General features: G+C 45.3%; 1 protein-coding gene and 1 long non-coding RNA gene across 2 annotated transcripts in view; one reads left to right on the forward strand and one right to left on the reverse strand.

The window, feature by feature from the left end:
- LOC144174182 (uncharacterized) overlaps positions 1–13,408 on the reverse strand; it is a 251,175-nt gene that overhangs the window by 202,680 nt on the left and 35,087 nt on the right. The window lies entirely within an intron of this gene.
- Positions 8,068–13,408, forward strand: part of Cda4 (chitin deacetylase Cda4) — an 87,162-nt gene continuing 81,821 nt past the window's right edge. Inside the window, exon 1 of the mRNA XM_077702699.1 lies at positions 8,068–8,422. Within this exon, the coding sequence (XP_077558825.1) occupies positions 8,344–8,422 (79 nt within the window). The 5' untranslated portion in view covers positions 8,068–8,343. The remainder of the gene's footprint in view (positions 8,423–13,408) is intronic.

The raw sequence follows: 13,408 nt of genomic DNA on the forward strand, positions 1-13,408 counted from the left end.
AGCACGAATAAAAGAGCAGCGAAGAGCTAAGATGGATTGCGATACAATAGCGCTCGACGCGAACAGCGCACGATTGAGGCGAAACTTGTTGAAACCCATATACGCAGATCAATGCGCGCCAGATGGTCCGATACATTGATTTCTTCCGCCGTGGCGGCCATGACCCCCGCATTGCATAACACAAAGCCATACAGGGGCCGGCCTGCAATGTCATCGTTGAAAGAAAGGGGCGCTGCGGGCGCCAGAAGGAGACCAGCGAAAAGCTGCTCGCCGGCGGCTCTATCAACATGCGCCAAAACAAGGCCAGTGGAATCTGCGAGTCAAGGCCGACTACGCACTGTCCGTGGAACAGGACGCGAGGCTGGGGCAACCTCAGATGACTGCCTCCCACTCTCGAGGGCGAGGAGGGCGAAAGGGTGCGATGGAAGCGAAGGGGCGATACGCGGTGCCTGTGCGTTGGAGCGTAGGGTAGACCAAAGTGGCGGGTGGTGAAAGGAACCCACCGGGAACGGCGAAAAGTGAAAAGTGCAACCAACGGGGTCGTCGACGGAGAGCCTGGAGCTAAAGAATGCGTGATTGAACTTGGACGCAACTTGACTCGGGATCTGTCTTAGTACGAACCAAAAAGTGTATATAGGAAATGCAAACACGGCTACACCCCTCGAGCGTGTGCGGGCCGGTTTCTTTTTTTCTTTTTTGGTTACGTCGCTCTGCGTAAACGTCTGAGATAACGCTCCCCGCTTCTGGGAATCGACTCCAAACAGGTCGCTCAAATCTTGGTGAACATCCGCGACGCGGCACAGCATGTGAGAGTAAAAAGTTCTTCTAAAGGGTTCGGGAACCTCTAGAGTGAATTGTTCGCGAATACCACCTGGGGCTGGTATGTGGCGTCACGCTGGTGCTGCAACAGCAGCACACATTGACGGTGATCACAGTCACAAACCTAGGAGCGAATTTGGTCGCCAGGGCCAAGTTTTAACAGAATTACGAGCCCTGGACAGCCTACATTACTCGCGTTCAGTGGCTATTTTATAATCTGCACTTGATTACCCTGACAAAAGGAATATAGGTGTTCTACGAATATTGCGCGCCGAATTCACTGGACCTCGCTTTCTCACAAAATATAAACACCGTCGCCGCCGGGGAACCGGGGATTTCGGGGTTCGAGAGAAGAAAATGGTTTAGATACAAATTGTATTAAATGTGTGTGAATATTCTGTGATACGAATGTGAATCTACAGTGGTCGAGCGTTCAAAGAATGGGATGGCACAACTTTATTTCGGGTTCGAGGCTCTTCCTCCGGGGTCTGTTTCTAAACCTTCACGAACCGATCATGGTGGAGGGCACACAAAAGGCTCCCTGTTTCCTGGGTCTCAGTTGCTGTGCCCTCTTTATGGGTGGACCTAAGTTCCAATCAAAGCAACGGATGGATAGGCGGTACCTTCCATCCCCGTCTGCCAGGCTCGCTGTTTCGTTACCTCGGCAGCATGCGTTTCACGCCTTCGGCCAACCACGAGTTCGGCCGAACCAAAACCTTCTGCATGCAAAGATCATTGCGTACGCAGAAGAGCACTCCGTCCGCAGTAGTGATGAGTAGACCATAAGAAATACACGCGGGATTAAAAAGACGCCGGAATACTTTACCTTTTTTTTTTTCAGAATATGAAATGCTTTCACTACGTTTTCGTAAAAGGGGTATTCGTTTTATCAATACCTTACCTATGGCTGTAGATACCTTACCTTATTTCTCACAAAATTTAATTATTAGTATCCAATATATGTACGAATTTAAGTTATCTGAGATCATATACCTAACCTATGTAAGTGACCGCGAATAATTTCGCTTAAAGTACACAGACACTCATCCACACTACAGCTTTCGGCATACTGTTTTCAAGAAAAACAGGATCAGGGCGAATTACGGTACCCAATTGTTAGAATGGCAGATACCAAATATTTTAAACTATCATCCCGACATAATAGGCCTCATTGACTGTTGTAGGTGTTTATATTTATTTAAAAAGCGAATCAAGCTTTACTTTATGAATTTATCATGACTTACATTGACCTGATTTGCTACTTTCATGCTCTCTTTGCATCTATTTAGTGTTTATTCGGATTGTAAACTATGCACCCCCTTTTGTTTGCCGGCTACAATGTATGTATTAGTGTAATCCTGCTATTTCTCATGTCAAATGTTGGCTATTGTATAACTGTGTGTTGCTATCTGATTATCCCGTTTTTTTTTCCTTCCTTTTCATTTCTCTTTCTTTTTTTGTGTGTGAAACGTTTTCAAGCTTTAAACGCTGTCTGTGGTGCCAGTGTTACCGGGAGCCAGAGGTCAATTCAGGCGACATTTACGTCGCATTTATCCTCGGCACCATGTACACCATTCCGCCAAAAATAAAACTTCGAACTTCAAAAAAAAAAAAACGTTTTCAACAAGCGCATCTTGCAGTTAAGTAGGGGTTACAAGGCTCCCAGCAAAATATCTCAGCTCTACGCCCATTAGGTAATGTACAGACATGCTCGATTTTTTTCTCGTTTGTTCTTAGTCTAGACGTTCATGGCGCGCTTGAATGACATCACTCGAGCTATATTGCGGCTAGTGGGCGGATTTCTCTTCAGTTGCAGCAATAACCACATTCGATAGCTACTTTGAGGAAACCGCAAAAAAGCAAAGCAGAAACTGTAAAACATATCTGCCGCGACTAGCAAATTACCCAGTGCCGCTCTGTGAAAAGGATAATGATAATAACTACAGCCTTCGAAGTTCTCCAGTGTACGAAGTAAAGACTGAAAGCGTGTATTGGCAGTGTTTCAGGGGACATTTAACCCGTTAGGCGGTAAAGTTCGACTGTCTGCCATCAGAATTTACAATAAGCAAACGAGAAAATCCGATCGACAGAGCATGGTTGCATCTTATTGCGATTATGTAAAGTCACTGACAATTATTTTGGGGTCTTAATTCGCCAATACACGCCTGGTAACGTTTGTTTTTAATGACAGAATGCCTCGTACGTGATTTCTGTTATCGGTTCTGGCAGTTCAAACCTGACCCTCATATACCGTATGCATGCACACAGCGTCATAAATGTTCTAATTATCCAAAGTAAGGACAGTAACAGTAACACAAACGATGACGTCGATCATCGCTGCAGCAAGAAAAAAAATTGTGAAGCCAGGAACTTCACAGACATGTTGTGCAAGTTCTTTAGCAAGTACAATGCGATCAATGAGCCTCAGTATGGTTTTCAGAATAAATAAATCTTGTGAGGAAGCCCTGCTAAATATTAAACAGGACCTAATTAAAAACACCGAACACAGGCTATACTCCCTCGGTTTGTTCATTCATTTGAGGAAGGCATTTGATTCGGTATATTATGAAGTCTTAACACACTAACTTAGCAAGTAATGCATACGTGGTGTGGCTCTTGAGCTAATGAAAACTATTTACTAAACCACCGTCAATATGTCTGCATAAAAAACAGTGCATCGGTTTATGCAAACATAATTAGAGGAGTACCGCAGGGGTCAATACTCGGTCCAGTGCTATTTATAAATTATATGAATGATCTCTGTGGCATTCCATGTTCTCCAAAACTAATTATGTGCGCAGATGATACGAACATTTTCTTTAGCGGTATATCTATCCTAGAACTTGAACACCAGGTTAATGACTACCTCCACAAGCTGTCTGGATGGCTTAGTCTAAAAAAACGTCAACTAAATTTAACTAAAATCAAATACATTGTATTTCTCCAATTATTAAATCGCGTTTATATACTTCAACCATCTTGTTTGAGGGCAGACAAAATTGATCAGGTAACCAGTCAGAAGTTTTTAGGCGTATGGTTTACCGAAGGCTCGACATGGAACACACATTATACAAAAACTAACTATGGAGCTTAGTAAAACTGCTGGATGTTTATAAAAACTGAGCCCAGTTGTACCAAAATGGCTACAAATGGAGTTCTATTATGTACTGTTTCATTCGAAAATGATATATTGTATCATGGTATGGGGTGCGACGGCATAAATGAACTATCAAAATGCAAAAAAGAGTTCTCCAACCAAGAGTTCTCCAACCCTTCGAGCAATATCATGGCATCATCAGGAACTTGAAAACTAAGCTACTTTGCGAAAAATACTCAATGCTAAAAATAACACAACTATAATATTTTAGGCTTTTACAATGGGTTCAGCAAAATTATCCTCAGCGTTTTCAGAACGCACCAGAAAATAAGAACTATAAATATAATATGCCTCGTCTGTGCAGGAAATCCCCAACAGTGAGGACAAATTATGGTAAACAGAACATCAAATATCAAGCACCTGCATTATTAAATCGTTTGCAGGGTCTCATAGACACAAATCACATTCATTCTAATGCCCAAATGAAGTCGATCCTTTTATGCCATGACATTGAATATGTGTAATAAAGTATGGCCGGTATTCAATGGCGTGGAATGCATGCAGCAACCATGCGAGTGCACCGCCATATCTGTGGCCAAGCGTATGTTGCTAGGCGACGTTGTGCGCACGGCCCCCAGATCAGGCACCCCTCTTCTCCTCCATGCAACCGTGTAAGTGCGCCCACGGCCGGGCTGGAGGAGCGGCGGGCGCGCACTTTCATACGGCCTGCGCTTCGGGTATAGTTCCCACCTTTGACCGCCGCTAGTTCGTGTCGCTGCGGACCAACCCTCGCCGGTTGACCTACAGCACGCGCGGGGTAGGTAGAGCGGCGGCGCGCGCGCACTTGCCACAGCTCTAGCCCTGCCGTGGCTACACGCGATACCTGTCCGTGTAAATTTACATGTGCGTCATTAAAATAGGCGACTCCTCCCCCCTTCTGAATTTTCGGTCTAATTGGGTCAAACAGCCTAACATTATCACTCGGAAGCGCCTAATCAAAAAATTGAAAGAAACATTTTAACTCGGGGCACATGAAGAAAAATATGCGAGGCCTTCATATCTTATCAGCGACTGTATTATATGAAAATGGTGAGACAGGCAAATAAACACGGCACTTTCCGTGACTGAAATATCATTTCTTATTTTTTATTTTTCCTTTCGGATGATGTCTTGGTTTGCACAGGCACAGGGCACGACCAGTGACGCGAATGATTTCCCGTCGAGGGAGATAGGGTTATCGCTTAGCTAAACGTGATTCTGCTATTCACGCTCCGGTCGGGCTGAGCGGCCCGCCGGCAGCGAAGCGCACTGTCAAAAACACACAGCTGCTCGGCCAGAGGCGATGCGTCGACTAACAGAAAGGCGGGTTGGAAGGGCAGAGGGTTGGTTCGAAGCGCCCCCACTGTAAAGAATCTGCTGTATTGGTTCCTTCTTGGGTGCGCAGGCCGTATGAAAGTGCGCGCTCGCCGCTGCTCCAGTCCAGCCGTGGTGCGCCGTCACTCGTTACGTCGGGCTCCGCGGGATGGCGGTACTTGTCCATGTCCGTGGCGCATCGGCCATGTCTGTGGCCGTTTCCAGTGTTGCCAAGCGAAGAAATTGACCGCTAAACTTTTCAACGAATACCATCTATATGTACTTAAAATCCTTCACTTATCAATGTGTATTGGGTGATAAAAATGTTATGTCAAAGCCTATGTTATGTTTGTTGCGAAGTTCTACTCTGCAATTGTGTGAGTATTTAAAAGTATATTATGTTACTTTTTATTTTATTTTTTCTAAGTGAAAGCCTATGTTTTCTAAGTTCTACTCTGTAATTGTGTGATTTTTTATTGTGCGTGTTACTGAGTGAAATGCTGCGATATTATATTTGATCACTGTTACTAAATGCCCTGCGTGTCAACTGTAGTTAGGTGCAAGTGCCCTTGTCAGGCTGTAAAGCCTATAGGTGGTATTCATAGAAAAGTTTAGCTGTCAATTTCTTCATTTGGCAACATTGAAACGGCCACGGACATGGCGCGGCTTGTGCCACAGCAGCCGCACGCCGAAGAAAAATATAACACCAGCGTGCGTCGTCTACTCCGTTTCAACCCGATTATCAACGGTGGTGTCAACAGAGTTGTTATTAATCGCACTCACATTGGAGTCGAGGCATAACTTTGCGTTCGGCGGGCTAGAGCTTGGAATGTCCAACCCATATCATGTGCTTAGCACGGACAAGTACCGCCATCCCGCGGAGTCCGACGAAACCAGTGACGGCGCACTCACATGGTTGTCTGCATGCGTACCTCCCTATTGATGAATACAGGCCCTTTACTCCCGTTCCTGTAAGAACTCAGGCCAAATAAATTCTTTCTTTCTTTCTTTCTTTCTTTCTTTCTTTCTTTCTTTCTTTCTTTCTTTCTTTCTTTCTTTCTTTCTTTCTTTCTTTCTTTCTTTCATTTGTTTACCCTTAATAGCGGTGTTCATTTCCTTGACCGGACAATAACTGCGGTTTTTCGCAGAATGGGGAGCTTAAAGCTTTCGCCCGTAAAAAACATGTTTTCCTGTCGCTATAATTTCATTGCCTCCTCTCTAAACGCCACCAAAGTGTTCAAAAGCTGAACCTGTGGCGTTCGCAAGCGCCTGAAGAACAGTCGCGCCTGTAAGACACTCCTGAATAGTGGAAGAGTTACGGCGGCAAACAGCATGCGGTCTGTCGTATGGTAATCGCAGAATCCCACAGTGGTTTGTGCACTTAGAAAACCTGGCGCCATTGGTTCTCTACTATTCAGTGTTAGCAAAGAATTTTCCGATCTTTATACTTTTATATTACTTTGGGGCCCTTGCAATCCCGAACTCAACTTATTCACCCTCAGGATTTGTCCGGTATTGAGAAAATTTGCTGCGAAGTGGGCAAGCTTACGACAAAGGAGCCAGCGCTTTTCCGAAGATGTCGCTAAAAGACGGAGCACTGAAGTAATAAAATTTATACGCAATTTATTGAAGTAAATGGTGGGTATCTTGCAGCAATGCCGGCTCATTTCTAATTTTCTGCTGATATGATGACAGTTTGGAACGAACTTCGTCCTTGATCGTCAAAGACGGTGAGCCTGAGCAACATTATAGAACGCCAAACAGGAGAACTGCTTTTCGCCTGATGTAACGCCAACCTTGTGTTGAAAAATAGACGTTTGGTTGATTGAATTTGATTAATTAATTATTAATTGAGTGTGAGTGAGTGAGTGTGCGATTGATTGATTATTTGATTGATTGATTGATTATTTTATTGATGAATGGATTATTTGATTGATGGATGGATTATATGATTGATTGATTGATTGATTGATTGATTGATTGATTGATTGATTGATTGATTGATTGATTGATTGATTGATTGATTGATTGATTGATTGATTGTATTTTTCTTTCATCGCAGCATTTCATGTACAAAGTTAGCTATACCTTGTTAATTAGAAACGATCGAGAACGTAACAGTTCTTTTACATTAGAAGCTTTTCTCTTGCAAAAAGTCAGACATGCTGGTGAAAACCAGCATTCTCTGACTTCAGTCTATTATTTTTTCTCACCCTTGGCATGTCTCGCCTCCCCGTGTTAGAGCTCACTGTTGGAATTTGCTACGGAGCCAATTAGGGTCATTAACTCCCAGAAATTTCCATATCAAGTCTAATAACGCGAATAGGAGGGAGCAATACTGAAGAGTGCAAGTGCTTCCACCACGGTTACAGCGAAGAACAGCACTGCACCCATTTTCTCAGCGCAGTCAGGGCGCGTGGAAGAAACTGCGAGCCGTTCTGACACCATGATACAGGGTTTCCCGTGGCGCAGTTTACTTTGGATGATTCCAGCTTTATCTAAGGCACGCGTTAGTGTAGTGACGCCCTTGCTCCCAGACCGTCGACTTTTTTGGTCTGGGTGGGCGGTGCGGGCGCAGCGTGTTCGGTAAACTAATAAACATGAATAGAACAACATCCTCCCAGAAAGAGAAGCATGCGACGACCTCGGACGTGCTCATCGTCGAACGCGGTGGCCGAGGAGGAAGCAGCGAGCAGGAGAGGGTTGCTGGCGCACGACACTGGAAGGGAAAGTGGCCGTTGTAGGGTGGAAAGACGCTTCGGCGAGGGGAAAGTGTTCTCTTCGTGGCGTGCGTACAAAACCGGGTCGCCTTTCGCCTTCGGTACGAGTTGAAGACGAGCTGCCTCGAGAAGGGGCTAAACCACCTGCGCACGGCCGATCCAACGCAAAAACCGTCCACGATTCTTCACTCATCTTGCCCCTCCCTCTCTACGTCGCGTCGCACGACCATTTAGGTGCATTGACGACGACGACGGTGTCGCGGCAAGATCGATTTGCCGCCGTCGGCATCTGCCCTGTGTCGTTGACCAGCGGAACTTTGGAGTGAAGACAGAAGAGACGACGCGAGCTCTGTCATGGAGTTTTCACCGGGTGGAAAATCGCTTTGGGTCCTGATGGCGACCGCCTTCATCGTCAGTGCCTCAGCTGCAAGCGGTAAGTGAGCTTAACCCACTTTTCTTTTCGTTATTTTCTCTATTTCGGATTCTTACCGCTGAAAAAAAGATTGTTGGAATTCAGCGTCCCTAGGCAGAGCGCTATAGGGTAATTTGCACCAGTGGAAATTTTGACATGTACCTAAATCTCATACACACGGCCGCTATTGTGTTTCTCCTCCATCGGAAATGCCAGCCGCACAGCCTAAGGTATCGAACCAGTGACCTCGCACGTGGCAGGTTGGAGCCTACTCCACATCAGTGGGTCTTACCAGGAAAGTTTGAAAAGAGTGCTTGACCCAAGGTGCGGAAGCGAGAAGACGGGATGGAGCTTTGCAGTTCATCCTTCTATTTTTCTTTTTGTAGCAAAACAAAGAAAAGATGTCAGAACCTAAAGAATTTCTGGGGAAATAAAAAAAAAAGCATTTTTTTTTTCACCAAATATTTGTGGTTAATTTTGTACTCTGTTTTAAGCTACGGCTCCCATTAAATCTCATTTGGGCCAATGAAACATTTTACGCGTTTAAAAAACGCTTACAAAAAGAAAGAACGCGAGCATTCTCGCATACCTGTACAAAGGGCGTCTTTTATTTTTAAATTATTCCGCACGCGTAAGGGAAAGCTGCTGCAAATCCCGTTCCTGTGCTTGCGCTTTAAAGCAAAATGCAATCGTTAAGACGTTCAGAAAATATCTGCAGGGAATTGTAAATCCGGCGAGAGTGACGCCTTCTTTTGCAATTCCCGAGAAAACATGTTGCGTCCAAAACAAAAGACAAATCTCCGTGTCATACACTCGATCCCCGATATATCCAGAAGCACCCTTATCAAGCAGCTCTTGTCAGCCAATTAGCCCTCATATATAATTCCCATTCATTCCGTGTTGGTTCCGCTATTGGCAGTCACGCCACGCACGCACCCGGAACTGATTTCCCATGCGCTTCGGAGCACTTTCACGGGGCTCAGCGATAACTATACTGGGTGGCTGAGAAACGACTGCTAGTCAGTGATCGCGATCACTTGCACGGAAGGACAGATGTGCAGCGGCTGCCGAAAGCCAAGCCTGTACCAGTCAGCCGCCAGGGAAACTAATTCACTTCAACACTGGGTGGTTCGCAAACGAGCGCGTGCAATGCATCCGATTACCTGTCGGCAAACAGGGTCATTAGTGTGCCAAGCCCTGGAAGTTGGCTTGAGAACCATGTACGGGATTGCGGAAGGGTGAAGGTGGGTGTAGGAGCTCGGCTCCTATGCCCCGCTATAAGCATTATATACTACGGTGCGAAAGAAAAAGCTGTTGGTGTCAACTCGACAAATTCGACTGATATTTATTGATTTAAAAAATGCAAAAGTCAGACCTAAGCGAGTAATGGGAGTAAAAACATAATTAAACCTTACACTCGAAAAACAAAGAAAGCATGTCAATGCCTAGAGCAGTGAAGTATGAACAGCTCATGAAATCTAAGGTTCGACGAAATCTCGTCTGTTCGGGTAAAAGATACATAGTTCAAGAAACTGGTGATCGCCGAGCAAAGATTTATTTAAAAAGACGTTTCGGTGAACAAGTCTTCCGTACGGAAGCCGAAATGTCTTTTTACCTTTTGAAATAAACCTTTGGTCGGCGATCACCAGTTTCTGCAATTATGAATTTGAACAGCTCAATACGGAAGGTTAGCTTTACGACTTCGCGTATCGTAGGCAAAGACAACTTCACAAATTAGTCGTGAATTGGGTCTGGAAGAGCGTTTAAAGTGTGATAAATGGGTATCGCGATCTGGAAGCAGCAGTTTATTTTAAAGTATCAACTCGCGAAGTACGGAGCTCGACATGCGAGAAACCTTCAAGCGGAATCAGTTTTGACGGTATACACAGAAGCCGCGGGGATCAACTAAGCAGCCACCAAGGACAATTATCCCGTTGAAGGTGAAATGAAGCAAACGACCTCTGCAAGTGATTTTGAGGCCTCAATGTAGATTTCTATGCGGTGTAACTCCTCAAATCTGAATACAGGCTGTCATCAGTGCAGTTGTCCTTGGATGAGGATAAGGTGATTGACGAATACAAAAATCCATTTTAAAGCGAAGCATTAGTGTCCTGAGTGATGCCGTTGTACGCCAATACGCCGTGTAGGAAAGCCACCTTTCTCTGACGATGAAGATGAATGATCGTAGGTGAAGAGAAAGGAGAAGACTCTTCGCGTAGTCGGAATCGAACCTGTGTCCCTCTCGTTATCAAGCCACCGTCTATTCGATCGCTCCTTTCCGACATGATCGAAGCGAACGCCATGCTGCAGCAGGTACCGATTAGCGCCGTACACTCTAACCACAAACGTTAGGCCTACGGAGAGCACACCCGAGAGTTGCTGTGGGTATTTCAGAAAAATGGTGCGTTACCTGCAGAGTAGCACATACTCACAGTTGGAAATTGGCCAATCAATGAATACATCACGAGAAAGCTTTGCGTTCAACCATCGTCGTCGTTAGACGGAGGGGTGCATGATTATATCTGGTTGTGTGATTGACTTTCCTTAACAAAACTGTACTGATTGGCAATGCACCCATGGCTATCAAGGGGAAGTTCTTGTAAGAGCCTACTGTGATGAAAGTTGTACCTGTGATCTGCCTTAGCCTGACGGCCATTCTAAGTCACCGGAAGGTTTTCAGATCGGACGCATCTTTCAATGACCAAAAATTTTAAACACGCTGAAAGGTTACGCTCGGAGTTTTACTAATCCTAATTATAGCGAGATTACTTCGACGGGCCGCACAGTACATTCCTTCCACGCAAGCTATGCGTATACGTATACCGAACGAGTATACAGCACATTTTATTTTTTTTTCCTTCCGGCTGCGTATGAAATGTAGAAAGCGTGTACGGCGGTAAGATCAATAAGTAGCCCAGTGACACCATAATGCATAATTTCTGACAAAATAATTTATAATTTATAACCCCGCGCAGTCCTGAACGTACCTTAAAAATAGTCGTAGAGTGCGAACACGCAAGGCATAAGGGTTGCAAAAAAAAAGGGGTGCTCTACTTGTTTTTACAGACGATAGTCTTTCTTGGGCTACTTAAACCCAGAAATGTTGGTCTGTCTGTCTGTCTGTATGTATGTCTGTAACTCGGCCAAACTAAAATGCTTACTGCGCAATAGTCTTATGTACTCACAGCCAAATGTAAACGTCTAAGCCTGGTTTATATGTTCATACTTGTCAACCTTGTTGACCAAGAACAAGACATTACGCAAATATAAGACAGGAAATTAGTACACTAGGAATATTTGCAGTGTTCCTTTATTAAAAAAATTCATGGATGCTTGGTTTTTCGATAAAAAAATGATATTCTACATCTACTGAAGAAAACCGCCGCCTTCTGGCGGCATATGAAAAACCACGCGGCAACAGCAACGAAAGGTTCCACTAGCTAGGTTCCACGTTCTGCTTGGAACGCACGTGGAGCACGGCCACGCGGTGTTATAAACCTTGTAGTCGGCCGCCTCCATTCACGCGCGTCTCCGCCCTACTGCAGCGCTGGCATCGAGGAACCCAGCCCTTAGTAGTGTAACGCGGTAAATTCAAATCGCCTTGCGCAAACCTTTAGTGTGTTTGCCTTGGGATGAGCGCGACGGTACAGGAACAGCATGAGAGGTGAGCGGGAAAGCAAAAGGGGGCATTTCCTTGGCAAATGTCTACAAAGACAATCGTCTTTTGGCGACATTTGCAACGAAAGGAGCAGATACGCGGTCAATTTTTTCACACATCTTTCTTCCATACAGAACAGGCAGAACGACAGCATAAGAAGCTACACAATCTTGATCTTTACATCAATACAAATGGCCTTACAGAAAGCAGTAAATAAGCTCCGATAGACGAAGACGAGTCGTGCTTGAGAGTTGGCCGTAAGAGTGTGTTGTGCCCGCGCCGATAGGATGCATGAACGTGAGTGCTGTGCGGGATCACTGATGACATTCGATAGCAATCGGGCGACTTTTTTGTTTACTTGCCGCCGCCCTACGCCTCGCGCTCTCAGCAGTACGGATGTCCATGCGCACCAAAAAAAAAAAAACAGAGAGAAAGATCTTTGCGACCTGCCTCAAAAGGAGCGAGGTCGCTTTAAAAAACCATTAGTGACCACGGATGGGCTGGAAACAAGCCGATGTCGGTCGCAGAAGCGATTAACGATCGTTTACCTTTCACCGAAGCAGCACCGGCTTTCTTCACGTATACATGAACTACGTGACAACCGGAAAAGGTAGCCGACGGAATGCGTTTATCTCGAGCAGAAAAACATCCGCGTATTGGGAGGGCGACCCCGGCGGAAATATGTATACCAAACGAGCGCGCATTAAAAAAACGCTATGTCAAGTTAGTCTGGTCTCGGATTTGCAAAAAAAAAAAAAAAAAATCACACATGAGATAGCCTAACAGCTTGTGGGCTCAACGTTTTGCCATTTCACCACACAAAATGCACAACCTTGCAGTCAACGCAGGTAGTCTCAATTACCCCGACAGTTCCAGCAGTGCAGGTTCGTTCACCACTGATTAAGGCAGTTACACCACTGCAACTCGCTACGTAAACGAGGATAAAAAACACTGCAAGTTGGCACGTTTTCCACCTATATGTCCCTTCTGAACCATTGTCCAGCTCCCGCCGCTTTGGATATCTCTACACAAGTATATTGAGTGTTGATCGTAGGGTTTAACGCGCCGACGCAAAGCAGGCGATGAGGCGCGCCGTAGTGGAGGGCTCCGGATTAATTTTGACCACCTGGAGATCTTAAACGTGCGTCGAAATCTCGTACGCACAGGCGTTCTTGTTTTTCGCCTCCATCAGAAAAGCGGCCGCCGCGGCCAGGAATCGAACCCGGGACCTCGTGCTCAGCAGCGCAACGCCTTAGTACACAAGTATATGGTGATTGAAAATTTGCAACTATGTTCGGGTTGTTTAAACAGCACACATGTGGTCAATTCCATTCAGCCAGAAGATGGGG

The sequence above is a fragment of the Haemaphysalis longicornis genome, unplaced genomic scaffold (assembly GCF_048455015.1).
Source record: "Haemaphysalis longicornis isolate Haplotype H1 unplaced genomic scaffold, Haemaphysalis longicornis Haplotype H1 scaffold_3, whole genome shotgun sequence".
NCBI classification, from domain to species: Eukaryota; Metazoa; Arthropoda; class Arachnida; order Ixodida; family Ixodidae; genus Haemaphysalis; species Haemaphysalis longicornis.